This window comes from Filicampus tigris, chromosome 1 (genome assembly GCF_054856515.1).
Source record: "Filicampus tigris isolate MCC_2025a chromosome 1, RoL_Ftig_1.0, whole genome shotgun sequence".
In the NCBI taxonomy this organism is placed as follows: Eukaryota; Metazoa; Chordata; class Actinopteri; order Syngnathiformes; family Syngnathidae; genus Filicampus; species Filicampus tigris.
Genome location: NC_141217.1, coordinates 21,395,236 through 21,418,139, shown reverse-complemented (window position 1 = coordinate 21,418,139; position 22,904 = coordinate 21,395,236). Strand labels below are relative to the sequence as shown.

At 40.0% G+C, this 22,904-nt stretch overlaps 1 protein-coding gene across 3 annotated transcripts in view; it reads left to right on the top strand.

The window, feature by feature from the left end:
* The window catches only part of rapgef3 (Rap guanine nucleotide exchange factor (GEF) 3), a 51,396-nt gene that overhangs the window by 11,692 nt on the left and 16,800 nt on the right, over window positions 1-22,904 (top strand). For 2 of the 3 annotated variants that reach the window (XM_086026292.1, XM_086026282.1), the window contains exons 1-3: window positions 7,176-7,477; window positions 14,551-14,595; window positions 22,423-22,529. In XM_086026292.1, the coding sequence (XP_085882418.1) occupies window positions 7,394-7,477; window positions 14,551-14,595; window positions 22,423-22,529 (236 nt within the window). In that variant the 5' untranslated portion in view covers window positions 7,176-7,393. Of the gene's footprint in view, window positions 1-7,175; window positions 7,478-14,550; window positions 14,596-22,422; window positions 22,530-22,904 lie in introns of those variants that run through there. The other variant, XM_086026302.1, reaches the window with a different exon arrangement.

The window sequence follows — 22,904 nt, the reverse complement described above, 5'->3', positions numbered from 1 at the left end:
GTGGAATACGGGCCTGTGTTTTCTGACAGGAGCACCCACATTCATACCTTGCCACTCTATAATAGAGTCAGCTGGCGACATCATACCAATCATATGATCCTCTCCGTTTTAATTCACATTATGTACAGTTCATACAATCTTGCAGCCCGAGTCAACCACAAAATTGTTTCCAGTTTGGCAGGAGAAACGCTAACGTTCCCCTGATCTTGTTTCACAAGACGAGCAGCGGCTTCTCGGGTCATAAGCGGAAGCGACGTACGAGCTGCCTCGCAAAAGTAGCAGTAATGTACTTTATTTTATTTTTTATTTAGTAACTCCGAACATAAAAACACAACAGCCAGGGGGGCGACAAACATAGAGGCAAAGAAATATATTACAGAAATATAAAGCGTGACATCAGCATTCGCATAGGACCCGAGCCAATCTAGACATTTTAAAAAATTTCAATGAACTCAGTCCGGCCCTTGGCTTGTCGCAAAATTTTTTATTTGGCCCTCTGTCCATTTGACTTTGACACCCCTGCTGTACAGAATAAGCGGTGTGCAAGTTTTAACACCTGGAGATAATATTCAAACGTAAATGCAAAAAGAAAAAAGTTTCAGAAAAATATATACATAATACATATAAATCACTTCCTTTCTCTTTTCCGAGACGATGTCGTTTTCTGATGTTGGAACCTCATTCCAGAAAGCCTGTGCTCTGTAGAAATGTTACTGAAAAAGAAGCAACTCTGGTTATATTAGTTTTAAGATTTTTAATTTTATTATTTAGCAAAAGAATTTTCAATAATTATCAATATTTGCACTATATCTCGTAATCAAACTCACATAAGCTATCCCATTTTTAAATAAACAGCAATTTGACAGCACATTGCTGTATTTACAGTGTTGAGTAACAGAAATGAAGGGCAGATATTTTTCTCTCTTAGCCTGTTGAAAGACAGACTTAAACACCCTATTAAGAAAATAGGTTTTTACGCACTAATACTATTGTTACTACTATGGATGCTCCGATCGATCGGCCGCCGATCATGATTGTCTGTTTTCGTGAAAAATTACGTGATTGGAAGATTTGATCAAAGCCTTTTATTGCTGATGAAAAAAAATCTTGATTACCCACAGCTCATGCTTCACCGTCTACTGCCATGAGAGACAGTGTTGTGCAGTGCTGCGTCACGCCCCCTGATGCAGTGCTGTCACAGCTCAGTATAAGTCACATCAATCACTCAGCATAATATGGTATGGTATGATAAGGGGTTGGTATCGGTGTCATAAAACCCTGATCGGATCATCCCTAGTTATTACTACTATTACTTTGGTAACTAATATTTTGCTAACAAGGTTAATTTTACCATAGCCTGTTATTGCTGTTTGTAACTGGCAACAAACAAGGCTCTGTAACATTTTTTTTTTCTTACTGCACATACTGTATTTTTCAGTTGATTGCTATCACATACAGTCCGTAGCAATGTTAATTAGCTGCATTTGTCCATCACACTTTGTCAAACTTTGGACAAGATAGATTTTACATTTGAATTACTTAATTGAACCCCATTGTAGACAACCACTCTACCCTCATAGAATGTTATAATCAGTAGTCTTTTCTATTAAGAGTGTTAAGGGCTTATCCTGTTGTCAGCACCTTGATACATTTTATTTTCAAGAAGTGAATTTTTTCCAGTGTCATCATTAGCTGTAAGGTCATACACTGCACTCACACATAAACACTAAAGTTTAGTTTAGCCGATGGTAAGTACACGTTTACATAAGTATACTGATGTTAATGATGGCTTTAATGAATTAAATGTCTCCACTTAAGAGAGCTTGACAAAAGTGTGTCCATGTGTTTGTGTGTCACAAGACAGACACCAAAGACCAACTGTCTGGCAAAGTACACATTCCATGGGCGTGGATCAGTTGCAGGAAACCCCACTCCCTTCCTCAAAGAATCCAAATAGAAAAATATATTTATGTAAATAAACACACACAAAAGACCGACTTGCACACAAACACACACTAAATTACATAATGACCATAAATATCCAACCACACAACCCACCCTTAATTAATGTAATTATAAACCTACTGTCTGGGGTTTTTGCTGTTGTTGTTTTCAGCTTTATAAGACCCCAAAATATGACTCTTGTCAATATCATAAGCGTGGTTGACTCTCTTTGCGCTCTTCGTAGGGCCATCATCTGTGGAAGTTGAAAAACGTCAAAAGAGACTACAGAGTATTTTGATTACCAGTATTTATTTCAAACAGCTTTGTGCAAAATTAACAAGACAAAGGAGGATAAAATACATATCACTGGCGTCGGGCCAAATAAGTCACATTTTGGTGAATTTCATATTTTGTTTACAAAAATCTATACTATTGGTCAGTCCACATTTATTTTTACACATTATTGACTTGTTATCTAAAGTGTTGAAAATGGCTTGCTCTCTTGCAATGCAATGCTAATGGTTGAACAAACTTGCTATTTCTCCTGAAAAGTGACTATTTTGGAGGTACAGGGTTTTGGCCCGACACCAGCGATACCTGTTTTCAAAAGTAAAAAGTCATCAGAAATTACAGTAATGAAGTATTTGTACTTTGTTACTTTCCACCACTGGTTATGTTTGAGTGTTTATGGTTTTGCTCTCTTGTACTTCAGTCTTTGTACGGTACTTTGAATACAAACCTGAAAATCGTTTCATTTAGTGCAGGTTGCTAAGCTGCAACTTCACAGTAGGGGGCAGCAATTGTTTACATGTGCAATGTAAAGCCTCTTTAAATGCACAGCAAACTGCAACCTTTGTGGTGAAATATAAAAGAAGAACTCAAATATTATATCAAATGATTTTATCTCTTCAGTCCCTTTGGGCTCATGCCATATTGAGCTTTGCAAAATGTAAAGCCTTATAGAGTGGTACCTGGATTTGTCGGGGACATCAAACTATCAATTCATGACATCAGTGCACCTCACTAGAAGCTGTAAAGGATTTGCGGTTTCCATTGGCTTTTTGTGGCATCTTTTCTGAAAAGACAGAAGAACATCATCTTGAAGGGAACACAGTTCAAAAGACTTGTATTAAAAAAGTGTATGGTACTGAAGTGACAAGCTCATCTGCCACACAGTTCAGGTTCTGTGTTTGAATCTCTGTTCAGGCCCTCCATTGTGGAGTGTATGTTTTTTATTGATTGCTGGATGGATTGATTCTTTCAAACATGCAGAAGAAAAAATAATTTATTTTATATTATTTAAAAATAAGTATCTTAATATCACACCATTCCGAGAGTCTTTTACTGCTGGTTCAAAAAGGAGTAGGAAGAAGTAATACTTAAAGCTCGTTCATCCCGTTTGCGTCGGTTTTCTGTGGGTGCTCCAGCATCCTCTCACATTCCAAAATCACGCATATCAGATTCCTTGAAGAAATTGTATGTGAGTCGAAATGCTTGTTTGTCTATAAGTGACAAACGCGCATTTCGACTCACATTCACATCCAATTTCTCCCCCTGTCACCCTGTATTTGTTGATTTCAGAATGTATCCGTGTGCCAGAAGGAACTAATGTGCGGGCTATAAGAAAGTAATAGGTTTCCCAGTAGTAGGGGTCCAAACAGCATACAGTGATCCCTCATTCATCGCGGTTAATGGGGGGACAGAACCTGCCGCGATAAGTGAAACCCGCAAAGTAGAGTCGGACTTATGATTATTATTATTTTATATGATATTTATTGTACAGTTTTATTTCGGGGGATTTGCGCCTGTTACGCTGTTGCGAACCCCAACATGGTTCCCACACTTCTAAATACTTGTTAAACAATCAATTTAACTACAAAAATGCTAAATGAAGAATATAAATAGCAAGCTTGCAGGCTGTGATCAGAATTTAGCTTCGACCGACCGCGGCAGCTGACGAGCACGACGGAACGTTCTATAAAACTACGTTAAAGTTTTAATTTTTATCATAAAATTGACTTACCTTAACTAGAATGCCATATTGTAATTTATCCAATCCTCCTTTTTTTTCTATATTCTACAGTGCAATTCAAACTTGCAGCACATTTTGGAGATTCTGTAGTCCATCACTCGCCACACACATAAATCAACAACGGGCTCATTACATGCAGATGTTTCATTGTTTCACCAAGAAGCACATAGTGACTCCTCAATGCTACCCTGGCTGTATGTTCCTGACCATGTATCTTGTAGAAGCTCAAATGGATCAGCTACTGAGGATTCCAACTGGAAAAATGGTGGCAGTGTTTAACTAATATTTTTAATCAAAAATGTAAGGAAACTTCTCTTCTTTTGTTCTGATTCAGAATCTACCCTCATATTTTCTCTAGCACATCATGTTTTCATAATAACATAACAATAATATGTCATCTAGAAATATAACAATATTTATGAATTAAGAATTAGCTTCAGAAACATCATATCCATAAATTACAACACATGGTAAAATCCGTATTGCATAAACTCTTTTAGGTCAAACTAAAAAACAAAAAATGAGGATATCTAAAAAAAAAATAAAAAATAATTATGTGCTAGGGAAAAAAGGGTAAAGACATTTTTAAATCTGCATCAAAAATACATTTAGGGACGCATAAAGCCATCTCTTATTAAAATTTGCTTTTGATCATACATTATGTGATCGATGCAACACCTCGCAAGCCAAGCAACGAGGTGTTCCCTCACCTGCTTCTATGCTTAAAATACATTTGAGGTAGCGCACTCACAATGCTTGTGGTGACACAAAAGGCAGCTTTATGAATCCATAAAGCTGGGGTGTCAGTTTAACAGCAGAACAAAGTGCAGACAATCATGAGAAAAAAAACGCACCTGAGCCTGAGATGAGATGTTCAGGCGCTGTCATTTATCTGTAACTTTGCCATCGCCACAGCCAACAAAATATTTATCTGACCTAAAGCTGGGACAACATGATAAGCATGACGAGTGAGGTTGGTCATCATCTGACAACACTATCCTCAGGCAGCTCCAACAATCAACAGGGTACAGTTTTTTCATAGGAAGCATTCCCTTTTATGGGCAAACAAGAGGTTAGTTTGTCCGCCTCACAGAATTCCAAAATCACTCATCTCTTTTTGTTCCAAACCGGGTGCTGTGTTGGGTTCTTTGAAAAAGCAAGATCACTATTCTCTTCTGAGACACCACGGAGCCGCCTTCATTAAATGCCTACACAACAGTTCTCATGTGGGTTCCCTGCAGAGTGACATTGCACAGGCATAGTCTGCCCTCTAGTGGTTCATGACCGGAAGTGGAAGTGTTTAGTTTCCTCCTAAAAATAACCTTGCCTTATTTTGCAATAATTATTTTATTGCAAACTGAAAACGTATTGCATTATAACGCAAACGTTTTTCAATATGACCCAATAGTATTGTATTATAAAGCAATCTTAAATACTCTTTTCTAGTGACTGATGTGGCTAAATGCTACCTTGGTTAAACAGTTCAACAATTGGTTCAAAAATTGGTTAAACAGTTAAACAATTCAATCCACTCACAATACTCCCAGCTGGTAAGTGGATGTGCATAAGAAATTAGCATTAGCCTTCAAAATTTCTTTAAATAATGTTCATGAGTGCAGAGACATTTTGGGGGTTTTTTTTTTTTTTTTTCAGGCGATGGGGGCGTGCGAAGAGGGAGGGGGCGGACAGAATGTAAGGACAGAAACGCTTTTAATGGACGCGGTCGGAGGACGATTATTTTTATGAATAAGGACAGAGGGACGAGGACGGAAGAGTACCCAGGTCGTGGCAGAGGACGGAGGACGTACCGGCAAAAAAGGGTAACGTGCCCATCCCTGCAAACGATACACACACTAATGGACAGTTTAGAGCACAGATGACAAACTCAAGTCCCCCGGGCCCCGATTTGGTCCGCGACATTTTATATGGCCTGCGAAAGCAAATTCTATGCATCCTCTTCATGTGTCTTGCTAAAATAACAGAATTGCAAACTGTTGAGAAATTGCAAGCATTTTGTTACGAATCACCTTTTTATCATAGCCTATATATATTTGAACAAAACCGTTTTTACTGGTCTCTGAGTTAATCTATTTGTTGTATGTAGTATGAGGCAATCACATTTTTTTTAGTTCAGTCATAACGGCCTTCCGAAAGAAACCATAATCTAGCTCACGACAAAAAATGAGTTTGACGCCCCTGATTTAGCGTCTTCGATTAACCTGACTTCCATGTTGAGGGAACGTGGGAGGACACCGAAGTACCTGGAGAAACCCCACACAAGCACAGGGAGAACCATTCAAACTCCATACAGGAAAGCTGGAGCCCGGATACGAACCCATTACCTTTGACCTGTGAGGCGGATGTGTAAACCAGTGACTTTGTAAAAATCATTTGTTTTGATTTAAATTTAGGGTGTAATCTGCTGTTGGAGTTGTTAGGTTTGGGTCACCAAGGGCGCAAGCCCAACTATCAATTGACAAAAACAAATTGTTCGTTTTATCTTTCAAGAAGGCAATTACTATCTGATCCATGTATCACTAATATACCGCTTCACATAAAACCATGATTATCCATATGCAATACAATAATCACTTCGCTAACATCTTGCTAACATATTTGCTAATATGAAGTCTCCCATATCCTTCACACCCTCTCGCGGCCTCATTTACTGAAGCCGGCAACACAATGAACTTTGTTGCAGTCCCTCTAGGGATCTCAGTTCCCCAAATCCTTCACTGCCATTCGACCAATGTCAGTTGGGATGGGCTCCAACACCCCCTTGACCCTGAACAGGATAAGCAGTGTTGAAAATGAATGGATGGATATATATTCATTTTTAATTTTATTAGTTTACGACGGAGTTCCCTTCCCATGGCGTGACGTGTTTGAACTTGCTATAAAAGCAATCAAACGGAGAAAAAAGTAATACTGTACTGCGGTAACTGAGCGTGCCTTCCAGTGCGCTGTTGTTGTAAACAATGTGACAAGGACCACCCTGTAAATGTGATCCAATTGAAGCGCTCTGCACGTGACCTTTGATTTAAAAATAATTATTACGGTATTTTAAAATAAACGTCAGCCGTCATGTTGCTTGAATCATTCAAACGTAAGTAGTGAGGTATAAAACCAAGAGGTCACGTGTGTGGCAAAGCGTGAACGTCGCGAGCGCGCATGCATGCCGCCCCTGAGCAGGGTTGTCTCAGTCAAAGTGACGCAGCACGACGATCTGGCAAAGCGCAGCACAGTCGAGTCCCACTTCGGGATGCAGGAGCATATGAAGACCGGGAGCGGTACCGTGGGTCCGTTTTTTTCTGAACGACAGCCATGAGTGTGTGTGCGTGCGTTTTGTGCTCAAGTCGCGTGACAGGGGGAACTTTCCCAGTTTTCTTCTGGGCGACTGTGCTGATGTGAAACAAAATGCATCTGTTCAGGAGTTACAATTATCAAGTGTTCCCGGACCAAAGCTCAGTGGACACGCCGACCATACGCGGCATCAGCTGGGTATGTTTACGTCTCACAGCACTCTTGAATGGACACATTGTTGTGTATTTTACACGCAAATTCCACACCAATCGTTTTGCGATGACACAAGAGTCGTAACACACGTCTTTTATGCAAGTCATCACATAATCCGAATCTATGTCCATATATCATGGGGACTGCAGTGCATTTGTATTTTATGGAAGGAATCTGTAACGTTCTATGAGTATTAGAACTTTAATTGCATCCAAATTTTATTTTCTTGCGACGTTTGATAAAACACAGAGACCTTGTGTCTTTTATGCAGTTAAATGCTTGTATGTAGAAGTATGTAGAAGTGCGACAATCAAATTAATCGATCATCAAATTAATCGATAATCAATTAATCATTTAGAAACATTGTTTAATTTAAAATTATCATAATCCTTGGAATTTCAGCCTCCCTATAGTAAATATCAGATTTGTGTAGTTCTCAATGAATATACTTAGGAAAACAATGATCAACATTTTTGACCATTTTCTCACGTTACCGATTAAACCAGGTGCTGAATCATAATTAATGCTCATGCTTTTTCTGCACTTTCAATTTGAAAGAATGTCCTTTTTGTTTAAAGGTCCCATGCCATCAAAATCTTCTTCTCCAGTGTTTTATGCATAACAGGGATGAAAAGGTTTAAAACTGTTGGGTTAAAAATAACACAATTTTGTGTTAAAAATGGACCGATCCACAACTATGGGTCAATTTGACCCAACTTTCTTGGTTGTTTTTGCAGAAAACCCCAAAATTGGTAGTTTTGTACAACACAACCCCCCAAAATGTACATTGTTTTGTAAAAAAACAATGCAAGAAAGTGGATCAAATTGACCCAACGTCAACAACGCGCCTGTGTCTTGTCAGATGCTAACCTCAGATGACTTGAGGAAAAAAAACAGCTTCAATTTATTTTTGGAGAAACTCATTTTCTAACAAGAATTGTGCTGCATGTGTTCGGGCACATTTCGTGGAGGATGGTTTTGTCAACGTTAGCTTTAGCACACAAAAAATAATTGTCAGGTTTTAAGCGACAGGACAACTACATCTCTGGACGGTTGTGAGGTTGCGCGGCGCCACCATGAAGGTGGATTTACATGCTGGTCAGTTAGCCTCAGAATGCTCGCTGGGTGGCCGCGTGATCGGCGGGCGTTACCATAGAGGTGGACGTAGAAAAAAATATAGGCGGCAAAATTTTCTTCCATGGGGAGCAGGGCATTGCACTGCTGTGGCCGCCTCAGAGTGCGCCGTGGATGGCCACAATTCTACCAACTGTCCGCTGAATGTCAATGGAGCCAACACAATTAAAAGACATGGTAGCTACAAGATGCCCACATATCTGCAACTATTAAATATTCATGAAAAATTCAACTGTCTTACATAATCAAACACAAACTAAAATAGCTTTGAAAAATGTCATTGTGGTCATTTCCAGTCCAAATGATCTTGTGTCATGGGACCTTTAATAAATGGAGGTAAATAAAGGTTTTTTTCAATCCGATTCAGTGATTAATTTATTTTCAAATCGACAGATTAATCAATTACAATTGTTCGTTGTAGCCCTATTTATATGCTTTCATTAGGACCTAGAAAACATTTTATTTCCTCTTAATTGCTAATTATGATATTCAAAAAACCACATATCTTAGAATTTATATGATTAAAAAAATAAACTATAAAGGCATATAGTCTACTGTATGGATGTTTTGCTGTTCTAAGAAGCAAAAGCAATTACAGTACTGTACTAATCTAAATATTTACATTTTAGCTGATCACATTTAATTGGATTGAAAGATGATTTATATGTTCCATTTATGTTATTGTGGGCAGGGAATGGACAAAACATTTTTATACGACTGCAAACACGTCACATACATGTGATAATTCAAGTCCGAAACTACTCAAGACATGTCTGGAATCAGATGTGTGCAGTCCATTGGGTGGGTACAGGAAGGCAACCCAAGTGTTTTATTAAATTCCCATTATAAATAGTGTATTGTTTATTGTTCACCTTCACACTCCCTTTCACGGAAGAGCCCGTAGAAGAGTATACAGAAGGAAGATTGTCGTTTCCTGGTCACATGGGGACGCAGCATTCAGATGCCCAACTTGTTCTGCTTTGAATACAAATGTAATATTGTAGTTTACGTCTAGCAACCTTTTTTTTCCCCAATCAGCGACGCCTTTTATGTAACACACTTTGTTACAGGCAGCTCTGATCTGAATAGACGGATGTTGTGTCTCTTTAAGTAATCTTACATAATAAATTACACAAGAAAAGTTGACACTGCGGAGGATGTCCTCCCGAGTCGCCCAATGTTAGAAACAGGGCAAAAGTCCAGCCCGAGAACGCAACATGAGTTGTGAAGGAAATAAAAAGCTGTGAAAACGACACACAACACACGTCGTAAAAGTCGCATTAGACAGTCTAGTGCAGGATGAGCTAGTAAACGCAGACTGTGCATGCAATGTGCTCATGTGAGCCTTTCATGCTGACATCTTTAAAACAGAAACAACCTGCAGTGTGAGACACAAGCAAGCAATGGCCCATTTTAAAACCTTTGTTTTGCGACCATCATTCTTTAGGACTGGTGGAAGGGCCACTCACAATGCATTTCAGGACACTGGTTTGTTGTCTCCCATCAAAACCTTCATTAGCCGTACGGGCAACATTTGAAAAGAGATAACGCTAATCTTTGCATTCATCAAAACTCACTGAAGCGTTGCTTACATGCACTTGGGTCACTTCACTCTTTTGCTCCAACTGCAGTGTGTCTGCCTCCCAAAGGGCTGATGCTTGTTGAGTGGTGATTCAACAAGCAAGAGTAGCTTGTTTGCCACTTGCTAGCTGTCATGTGGTAAAATACTTGTACTTGGGGGAATTGTAATTTTAGTAAGATTGTAATAAGGTCCTTATTTTTCTACACATTTGAACATTTCCATGACTTCTGTAAGGGTTCATTCTCGTCTCATGAGTCCATAAAACTTTGTTCCTGAATTCTTCAGGTTGGCTGTGTACTTTTTGACAAATTTCTGCTTAGCCTTCCTATTCTTGCTCATGAGTAGTTTGCGTCGTCTATCCCACACAGACTGGGATTCCTTTACTGTCGTTCTCTGGTAATTGTTGCCAATGTCAAGTTATCGTTTTGTCTTTTTCTACGACTATGACGACTAGAGGTGGGTGATATATATTGTTATCGATATCATCGTCAATCTTGCTTTCATGATGTGTAATTTTCTATTATCGAGTATTAATACTGCCTCGAAAAGCGTGTCAGCCGACGGCCGCAAAGTATGAGGAAATGCTGAAAGATCAGTGTGCATTGACGGCAGAGGAGGAGGAAGTGATAATCATTCGCCAAATCAGCTGGCAGGACCCAGTCACGTGACTCTGTCCGCACTGCAGCGGAGCTGTTTCCTCCTCATTTCATGGAGGACTGTCGAGCGGGGATTCAGAGCGTGGCGCGAGTCCACGTCGTCCGTAGTCTGTAAATGGTTTGGAGTTGACCGACGAACGGTCACCGTGAAGAGCAATTCTGTTGCTCCGCGAGCCATATGGATTACGAGGAAAACTTGGCGACCGCGCAAGCACGCTAAACAAAAGCTTAAACAAGCACACACACTCAGAAAATAGTCGCCGAGTTGAACCAACAAATATAAACGCATGCACGCACTCACGCGCACACGCACACTCAGTACTTTAGCGAGCAAGTCAAGCGTGACATCCTGGATGATCCTTTAACATTCAGTTTACACGCTTGTAGTCCGCATCATTCATAACTAGCCTGTATTCCCGAGGCATGTTGTTGCACAAACTACGACGGCTTATTAGTGTGACACCAGAATACAGCCAAACATGAATAAAGTCACAAGTCTACATATCATAGCGATGAATGAGTGGGAAAATGCACTTTTCGGTTAATTGCAGTTTTGTTATTCAACTTTATTCTGAATACGTTGCCCGATGTATGAGAATGGGTGTTGTCATGACGACGTCTTTTTTTTCTCTCGCTGGGTGACACTTGGTCACGCGTCACATATCAAATACATTTTTTCTCATTCTGATTGTTGTAGTTAACACTTTTTTCTCATTCTGATTGCTGTAGTAGTTGGCAGTGGAACACCAGAACTTACTGCAGCTCAAAATGTCATATCATTATGGAATAACAGCAGAGACATTTAAATGACATAAATATTCCCAAAAAGTCAATGTAAGTCTATACATATTTTTTTGTTTTTTTATTGTTAAATATTGTCGTAGAATATCATTGTTTTGCAGAAGCCGTATTTCGCCATTTAAAAGAGACGTTCGCAAACCCTGTCTATCCACAATTGGTCTGTGAATCAAGTGCAGATTTAAAACATTTGTTGTAGAATATCATCAAATTATCGTTATCGAGTTTTTTGAAAAAATATCCATTTTTTTTTTTTTTTGCCCATATCGCCCACCCTACGACTTGGCTGTGCAGTGGAGCCCCACTATTCAGGGCTCAGGTAACAACGAATCACGGCTGACCTGTTTTCTGAAGCTGGGCCGTGATTGGTCGTTACCTGACCTCTGAGTAGTTGTGATGTCATTTTCAGTCGACAGAAGTGACAAAATGGCCGCCCCCTGAGATGGCAAAAAATGGGTGGATTTTGCTGCTTAACTCATATTCCACAAACGCAATATTCATCAGAATTCAACTAGTGGGCCTAATGGGAACATATTCTTGAAAAAAATGTTTGGGTTGATTTCCCCCCTTTAAAAACTTTTTTTTTTTTTTTTTTTTTTTTTAAATTCATGAATAGATTAATCAGCAGGTGCCAGACCACAAGTATGCGGGGGTCTACTGTAATACTGTAAAAACAATTAACCGCTATATAGCAGAGCTTCACATGTACTTAGAAATAAAAGCTAAAATTTTGATGTATTTTTAATGTCAAACTCAAATGTTTTCAGTCTTGTACAAAAGAACTTGTCCCCACTATTCCAGTGTTTTTGAAGAGTGGAGTGTGTTGCTGGCGTCGGGCGGAATCCTCGTACCTCCCAAATAATCACTTTTCAGTCGACCCAAAACGTTAAAGAGAGCAAGCCATTTTCAACCCTTTAGGTCCAAAATTTTAAGAATAATAAAACCCACAAATGCGGACAGACCAGTAGTATAGACTTGTGAACAAATGTGAAATTCACCAAACTGTGACATAGGAAATTTCGGGCCAAGGCAAGCGATATATTTCTTGTAAGACATAATTACTGCTACGACCTTTCCGTCCTGCAGTCACATACAGTATACAGGACAAAATACTTAACATTCCCCAGTTTCCTGATGGTGACTCGGTGTCCATGGGTTTAAAACTGTTTTTATCCACATTTCCTGCACATGCCTTATGCATCATCATCATTATAACTAAAAAGACAATGTCCTATTCGTGGTTTTACGGCGCCATTAAACAAAAGTGTACATGATGTCTTTTCAACACCTCATCAGACTTAGGAGCTAACAAGCTTCTATGTTTTCCAAGCGCAAACAATGACGACCATTAGTCGCCCGTCCACACCGCTGTGTGACCTTGGCACCACTGATGAGGAAATACAAACGTGTGTATGAAGGAGAGGCGACATTTAACAGATGCAGATGAGATATGACATGAAGGGTGACTCATCAATCAGTCTGGTATTGTGCGCATGACGTGAAACATGTAGTCAGTGCAGTGCAGTTATGATTTTAATCTTTCCCGCTTCCCTTATAGAAAAGCAAACGGCAGTGACCTCAGCAAAAAACTTGCAGCTTAGAAGCACATACTGTAAATCGAATCAACATTTTTCACGAACATATAAAATGTTACTGTTGAATGATAGATGCACAATTCACCTCCACCAAACTCTCTTTGATCATACGGAACACTATGTCAAATGATTCCACTCTGGTTACCTATTTTAACTCATTCACTGCCATTGACGAATTTACTTGTCTTTTCACAGTCCGGCCATTCAATCCCAGGAACGTATTTATATTTTTTTCAATTTTTTTCAACCGTCGGGGTAAAAGAGGGTCTGAAAATGTCTGGCAGTGAATGAGTTGAGCAGGAATTAAGGTTGGGAGACTTTTTTTTTTTGGGTGCTTTTAAGCTTTTACGGCATCAACAGTAAATCAAACAGACATACTATTAGTCAGGGGTGTCCAAACTATGGCCCGGGAGCATTTGCGGCCCATCAACTATTTTCAGCTGCCCGCAGCTTATACTAAAAATGACATTTGACAAGCTAGTTGGTGGAGGTGGGCAGAGTGAGAAGGGATGGTGTCGAAAACATAGGTGCAACTAATACTAATAAATTGGTTTATATATTGGAGATTTTTTCTAAATATTAGAAAAATTTGAAATAATGTTTCTCCATTTTCTGCTATGTGTCAAGGTCTGATTTATCAACATTAATGATCTTCAAGTAACTCTTAAAAATGGTCTGCTTACTCCAGTTTTCTCTTGTTTCGTGCGCATGCTGGAGCCAATCCCAGACGTCTTCAGGCAGTTGGCGGGGTGCACCCTGAATGAGTTACCAGCCAATCGCAGGGCACAGAGAGACAAACAAACATTTGCACTCACAATCACACCTAGGGACAATTTAGGGTGTCTAATTAACCTAGCAAGCATGTTTTTGGAATGTGGGAGGAAAACCGGAGCACCCGGAGAAAACTCACGCAGGCACGGGTAGAGCATGCAAACTCCACACAGGGAGGCCGAGGGTTCGAACCCACGACCTCTGCACTGTGCGGCGAACGTGCTACCTATTCGACCACTGTGCCGCCAGACTACAATAACTAGCATAACTAGAAACAGTAATTGTTTTATTGATTTCAGTGTGTTTAATAAATCAAAGTCAAATATTTACAAAGCAGCCTTTGCATCCTTCCCTTTTTCTGTATGCGGCCCTCAAATGAAAACGTTTGGATGCCCCTCGTGTTACGAGTTGCTCTTATCCTAAATTTTGATTACCGGTACTTGACCTTGGTTCATCTTTGCTATTTAGATATGCAGACTTAGCTCATCAGTGATAACATCCCTCTCTTTCTCATTCTCACAGACTCCACTTCCGGAGGCGCTGGACTCAAAGGACACAATGAAGCAGGTGTGTATATGAAGCAACACTCCCAAGCATGGCCCAAAGATAGAAGCTCCCACAGGAGTGTCGCTCTCTCCCTCCTGGTGGAGCTGTACAGCGCTTACATGCTTTCAATGTGCAGAACTTGTTCTTTTGTTGTGTATAATATCCTGTGCCACTGACCATGCGAGTCTTGAAAAGCACATTCCTGGCAAGGCAGGCAGTCATAAGGAGTCTAAAGGGCACTTGAGTGCTCATTGCTAATTGACCCCCACTTGTCAACTTTGGCTGGGCCCCGTACACTGCTTTTTATCTCAGCTTGCCTTAACAAAGTAGTAAGGAGAGAAGCAGCAGCAGCAGGACACTGATAAAAAAAGGTTTGGCACTGTGAAAGAATACAATTTGGAGTCAAGACACTGACTCTGAATGACAGCAGAATTCAAGTGATCTGTGTTTGTTATAGTCATGATACCAAAATGGTATTTTCATATTTAAAGTGTTCCCTTGCAGATTTGTGATCCACCTTTTTTGGAACCTATGCTCTGTTATTCACTGAAAGATTCACCTACTTGCTTTTTTTTTAAAAGTTGTGCATCAGCGTCACCTTGGTGTCAAGGCACTATGTTAAATTGAGGGGAGGAGCTTCATTTTGACAGGCTAATGTAGTGTGTAAGACTGTAGTGAAAATGCAACTTGCAAATGGAACTTCTTCAATTTGAGCTAAGTCGACTGGATACGATGGTAAGAAACAGATTTATTGCAATTAGTTATCTGCTAATTTGTATCTAAACCAGATATGTTAGTGCAAATGAAAATGTAGCAAATAGAAATTCTCATATTTATGAGTAATCTGATAATTTGAATGAGAATCAGAGTTGCTCCCTGCTTGCTTCCACTGGGAATTTGCTTGAAGTTTGGGGCCCCTGGTCCTCTGTGACCATTTTGAGGAGTGGCAGGAGGCAATAAATTCATTTAGACAATAGAGATGCTGGCAAGCTTGACAATGTACTGTATGTTGGGATAAGTAAACAAGCCAACCGCATTTGCCAGGCACTGGAAATGTATCAAGTACAACGCGAGTCATTTATTGATAGAGATTGAGTACAGGGCATGGTCATTTTAGTTAATGAAAACTAAAGAAATAACTAAAACTAAATTTTTGTTCATGAAATAAAATTAAAATTACAATTCTTTTTGGAGCAGATTCTGAGGACCGGTGCCATTGTAATCCACCGCCTGGCCTCAAAAAAACTAACGGAAAAGGGTGGCAGCAAGCTGGTTCGGGGTGGAATCGGTACTTTGTGAAAGAGGCACATGTTTTTCTCCAAGCCGATATCCGAACCAAATCCGACATCCTATTAATGTATTACATGATTATATGACTCTAATAAATTATTATAGAAATATTGACTTATGATGGCGATAGATGGCCATATGGTGTTATCACACCCTCCTGTAGTTGCACTATGCTGAAGCTTCCTTTCACCAGTGTAAAGGCCTAGATAGACCAAAAAGACGCTGGCCAACAGTGACAAGACGTAAACGTAAACAATGCATTCAGCTATATTCTTCGCTCACAATGAACTCCTGCGCGAAGAAAAGCATCATGTTCTTGACACGGTATTGTGAAATACTTACCGTCCATGATCAACCCTCGCTCTTGTACTTGTAAGATTAAGGCAGCGGAGGCGCGCTCACTGTTTTTCCGCATTTGTCACTTCCCGTTGGTGCTTCGAGCGCTGATTTGCTAGCTAACAGCCAATCAGATTGACCAAATGTCACGACTGGCGACGCCGATTCAACATGCGTACAGACGCGTACAGGTGGGGTACGACACTACGACGGTGGCCACTACACCAAACAGACGGCTCATTCAGATGCCACAACGCTTCACGACCTCCGACGTCGGTTTGGTCTATGAGGGCCTTAACACGTTCAAAGCAGCTACTTGGAAAAAGTGTGCCATTGCTTTTTGCAAAGGTCACAGTGCCTTCAAATCTCCCTGTCAAATCACACAGTGTTGACGTGATGGGCGGAGTCAGTCCACCCAACAATACTAATAACTCAAGGAATGCGCAAAGGCAACATGCTGGTGCCGCCGAAGTGCAGACAATTGCAACCGGGCTATGAAATTCTTTCAAGTACGTGCGATAAGGAACATCTCCCTGCATGGCAGCGTGGACATGAACAATCAATTCATGTAATGCAGTGTTGGAGTAGCAAATCAGGATGGGTCTGGAATGTCTTTTCACTTATTGGCTAACGTATGTATAACTCTCAAATGCTACCGGTAATTGGCAACACTCTCCCCATTAGGGGGTGCTTCTCCGGTTGACCTATTCCATCACACTAAAATGGGTTAGCTGCGTGAAGCTAGTTGCTTGTTACGAGTCCCTTTAAACATGTCACCATTGTGCCTGTGTTCCTTCCCTGTTCTTTAAAATACTGATGTCTTTTCTGCATCTAAAGTCTTCGTTGTCTGTCAAAAAAATATGCAAGGGATTGAAGTTTAGTGGTTCATGTCACTTGTAATCGAGATTTGCAGAGACAAGACAATTGTCCGTATTGGTGAAAATTATGAATATAACAATTTACCTTTAATCATTTGATTAAGACAATGGAGCCTCATCTGGTTGTAGTCAAAAGACCAACATACTGTTTGTATTTGAGGTACCTCCACACCTGACCTCTTCTATATGACACAACCTTTCTGGGCAGCATCAACTTGTTGCTCAATACAACACGGGTACCAAAACACCAGTTCTAAAATAGAAATAAACACCAGACATCCACACATTCAATAACAAACCATTTTCATTTGACTTTATTAAAAAGGCCATAGCCATATGTAATTAACACACACAAAAAAAAATTAATAGATAAATGGTATAGTGGGTCACTCACCTGACTTCTGTCTCCATATCGCTGCATTCACTCATAGCCAGTCCAAAGTATCGTATCCCTCTGCTCTGCACCGAAGTAAATTGGGCTCGTCTCCAGCTTGCTGTGACTCTGAACAAGATGAGCCGTACAGAAAATGGATGGATGGACAATTCATAGATCATTCCACATCATCTATGATGCCGATAATGCGTTAGAAAGTAACACGCTACTGTATCCATTTTTTACAGTAATGACTGATCCAACGCAATACTTTTCTCAGTGAAGTAATCTGACTACATTTACTTTGCAAAGTCATAATTAGTTACAGTAAAGTATTATCAATGCTAAATAAATATAAGATAAATGCCACTTACCATTCACTATCAAGTGGTTGTACCATTGTTAAGTAGCTTCAAAAACACTCACGTTACATTAAATAAAAATGATTTAAAAAATATGGGTCATTAAGTAAAATCCAGAAAGACAACTTTTTTTCCCAATTAAAAACAGTTAAGTCAAAGGTTGGCTTTATTTTATGTTGAATTAAAAAATAAACTATTTTGAAACATCAGTGTTAAAAATGCACTTTCAATTAAGTATCGGCAGAACTGGCTGTAAATTTTGTTAAGCGATGTTGTCGGTGTCTATTGAATGTAACTAATAAAGTAACTTGTTATCGAACTTAGTTACTTTTCAGATCAACTACCGTATTTTCCGGGCTATAAACCGCACCCTTATATAGGCCACACACAGTCTTTTTTTTTTCTTTTTTTTCTTTTTTTTTTTAGAAAATTTTGGGGAAAAATGTATACAAGCCGCACCATTATATAAGCCGCACCTATCTATGTTGAAAGCGTTTATATTTACTACATTCTACATACGCACCTGTCTTGTTTTATGTTAAAAAAGTCAGCCGATCCAACACAAGACATGCTGCCAACTGTACTAAATCAACAATAGCATTTCGCATCGAAACAACAGAAGATACGTAACATCAGCCAATCACATTCATGTGCACTTCAGGGACCTCTTGGAAAACATAAAATCAAAGAATTATAGCACCTAATGCAATAACCTAGTGTATAGCGCCCTCGCCTGTTGAACTCCTCCACCTGCAGTCACATCCAGTTAATGGGCAAATGTATTGCATTGAATTGTACTGTAATTCCGGTTAGAGCGCCCCAAGCGGTGGAAGAAAAATCCACCAAATAGCCGCACCGGACTATAAGCCGCATGGCTCAAAACCTAGGAAAAAAGTTGCGGCTTATAGTCTGGAAAATACGGTATTCAGTAACTTAACTCAGTTAAATATAAACTCATGTAATCAGTTAAGTGCAGGGACGTACTGGGACCAAAATTCGGCCCGGGAATAGCGGGTAACGTACGGTGGACGTCACACGAGGAAAGTTGATTGGTGATGGGGGCAGGGGTCGCTGTGACGCGGTTCCAACAGTCCGTAATTAAACTGGCTGTTCAGGAAAACACATTTACCCAAAATTCCTGATGGCCAGCATGCCCCTGGTAAAGTGACTTTACTTTTTCAAGGTAACTGTGGCAACACTTGCTCCTGATTGAATTAAGAAATTTGGTCATATACAATACCCATCTCAAGTGAGCCTTTTAGCTTTTCTCAGATGTAATGGTGACATCTTCGCTTATGATTCAGAGCCAGCCTGGCTTTCAAAATAAAATATGACTTGCTTAATAGTGTTTTTGTAATAGCCTGCTTGAGTAATGGAAAATTTGCCTCTTGGACAAAATAAATAGAAGTTGCTCCCTGAGAATGTCCCAGTGGGGGTTGAAAAGGGAAATGGGCCCCTGAGAAACACTTTTGTACCTTGTGCTCATGACTTCATCATTGCAGTCGGGCAGGACAGGGTGGATTTGTTTGGGCGGCGGCAGGTCTGGGAACAGGCTGGTTGAAGTGCGTGGAACAGATTTGCGTCACGGTCCCTGGTCCAATCACAGAGCAAAGACTAAATATTATTTTTATGCCAACCAAGGTTGCCTGCTGTTTTCTTTATTGTAAGACTCACACTCTCAAACTAGAATGGTAAATGGACTATCATTTAGTATCCCTCTTTCCTGTCTTCAAGGTACTCAATGAGCTATAGCCCTTTATAGGGCACTCATTGAAATACTAGGAAATTAAAAAAAAAAAAAAAAAAAAAAAAAAAAGTGTTATTGGGGGGCATAACCAGATTTAGAATAATTCCCAAAATAATAATAATTCATCATATTAATAATTCATTTATTAATCTATAATTCAGATCACAGCCATGTGATCTGTGATGTGGGGTCATCTCTTCTGAATGGTTGAGGGAGGACCACATGGTTCTTGACCTCACTGAGGTACAAGAAGGTGACCCTTTGCAAAGGATGCGGAAATGACCAAAAATAGTCCCTTGCCCTAAAAAGGTTAAGGCTGTCCTCCTGGTTTACCAGCTGTTGACACAGCATCAGGCGCAACTGGTAGTTCAGTATCATGCTCAAGGAGACTTGATCACAAGGGCTCAGGAGTGAACCCACCACCTTTGAATTTGAATGAATTTGAGATCACAACTCGACCACCTGAGCGAGGGGGCAAGCCAGACTCTCCTAAAGCTCACCACCACCCAACACCATCAATGTTCTTTTCAAGAATGTTCTATGCGCCCCCACTAGTCTAAACACGGCATTCTGATTAATATTGCATTTGTTAAATATAAGTTAAGCAGAAACCCCCCCCTCCGTTTTTAGCCATCCCAGGGGGGCGGCTATTTGTCACTTGCTGTCAACTGAAAACAGCATCACAGTTGCTCAGGTAACAACCAATCACGGCTTACTTGTTTCAGAAGCTGAGCCATGATTGGTTGTTACCTGAGCCCTGAGCAACTTTTCACTTGACAGCGAGTGACAAAATGGCAGCCCCCAGAGATGGACAAAAACGGGTGGATTTTAATAATTAACTCATATTCCACAAGCACAACATCAATCAGAATGCTGTGTTTAGACTAGTGGCGGCTGCATAGAACATATTATTGTAGAGACAATTTTGGGGTTGACTTGCTCTTTAATAAAAGCAGGGTGTGTGAATTATCTACTGTACATGGTCATTTGTATTTTATTGGCATATGTCTGGCTTTTCTGATCGAAATTAGCATGTTTATAAGGATGTTGCATCTCACATAAAAAAAAGAAATCATGAAGTTCATCCAAGACTTTAAATTGTCTTCAGTGTTATGAAAAAAAATGTTAAGAATGATAGAAGGCACAAAAGACTTGCTGGTGTTCACTAAAACCTGTACATCAGGTTCATGGAAGACTCTACAATTGTCTTTGGTGTTGTGAAAACATTAAGGTGACAGAAGACTAGATGGAGTTGTTGGTGTTAACAAAAAAACTGTACATTGGGTTCATTGAAGACATGAGTCTGTTTGCAAAAATACTTACTGTACACTAGTTTCACAGAAGACTGTCTATAAATAGGATTCAGTAGATAAGAAAATGTATGTGAGGTTTATATAGCACCTACACGACCACTATTATGTACATTGATGACTCTCTGGCTTGATTCAACTGCATGGGTCACAATGACACAGTTCAGATAATTTGCTCTCAGGGTGCACTATTGGGATCCGTGTTACGGCAACATAAATAGAAAAAAACACATGTAATAACATTCATTAAAAAAAACAAATCAGAATTAGGCCTCTTCCAAATGTGGATACCAAATCGAATATGTGTCGGATAGCTACCAATGCAAGTGCATTGTGAATGCACAGATCGGCTGTAACATGTCAATGCATGCTTGGTCACATTGACAGGTGTGCACCTGTGCCAAATAAACACTTTCAAAAACACCCACTGTTCATATAAATTACATTGAGAGCAAAAATGATTAAATATGGTCGAAATATGTGACATTAGGCACCACAGTGGGATTGTGTTTAGCATGTCTACAGTTCTGAGGTGAATCGTTTGAATATTGGCTAGGTCCTTTCTGTATGTTGTTTACATGTTCTCCCTGTGCTTGTGTGGGTTTTCTGCAGGTCTAAGGGCTTCCTCTCACTTTCCTGAGTCATTCGTGCTAGGTTTAAGACAAGACTAAATCAGGCGTCAACAGCTTTTTGAGAGTGAGAGCCACGTTTTGGGCGATAACTAATGTGATGGGCTACCAGTTTGATACACACTTCTGAAACAACAAATTGCTCAAATTACGTACCTTCATCCATCCATCCAATACTCGAACCACTTATCCTCACAAGGGTCGCGGGCGTGCTGGAGCCCACCCAGCTGTTTCTTTCTTTTTTGTCAAAATATTTATGTGGTTAGTGAATTTTGGTATCATCCAGAAATATGCACCTACTTTACGTAAGGATTTTCATGCAACTGTTACCACCGCAGTGCCTGATGGGAAATCCGCAACACAAACAATCGTCTGAGGCACTTGGAGAATCACAAGGCTGAGCACAGACTGAGGCAAGCAGTGTGAAGCAAAATTCCCATTCCATTTTGTTGGTGTGTAAAACATGAAAAACAGGGCAGCCACTTTGACGCACATTCTTGTTACATAAGACTTGTTTCTGCACCAGTGGCTAACGGGGCTTCAGCCATCCAAGGTCTTTTCAGGTCTTGGACCTGCTCAGGTTGCGTGCATGCGAGGGGGACTGAGGAGGAATTAAATGGCAAGTTGAATGGGAACTGACCAAGGGTGGTCGTGATGCCTCAACGCGTCAGACAAAAGTGTTATGAGGCCATTTTTCAACACACATTACAAAGATCTTCCCATGTACTCTTGTCATGTGGGCTCACTCACTCCCATATATTTATGCGCTCAGACAGAGTACACAAAAATCAAAACCATGCGTGTCCCATTTTTTTCTCAGCCTGTCTCCACATCATAAAACAACCAAATGTCACATTTATGCTCCCGATACATATATATAGTTGTGTGTTTAATGACTCACTGCTCCCCTCTGTGTGTTTAAGTTCCTCTCAGATCGTGTGGTGAAGGCCGCAAGGGCGGTGCACAGCGTGATGGTCATGCGGAACCCTGGCTTGATCCGAGATAGGAAGTATCACCTTAAATCTTACAGGTACCATGAAGTTTGCTTCCATTTTATAATGTATTACTACAAGGGATGGGCATTAGAAATCAATTCCAGATGTACTGTACTTTTTATATTGTTTAAAATGAATTTTAGATGACAGTGCAAACATCTGTCTCTTAACATTTACCAGTACAAGCGTTACTGTCCTAAATCACAATACATTCACCAGCCTGTGCTGTACTGCATGCAGTATTCATAAGAACCAACTAATTGAGCTTGAAATAACTGAGCCCTTTTCGTTTTGCTGCTACTGAACCTAATTTACATTGTACAAATTCCTTAATATTTAGACAATCCTTAATTACAAACCATTAAATGGATTTACGAAAATTGTGCCCATTCCAAATGACAAGTTCTGTA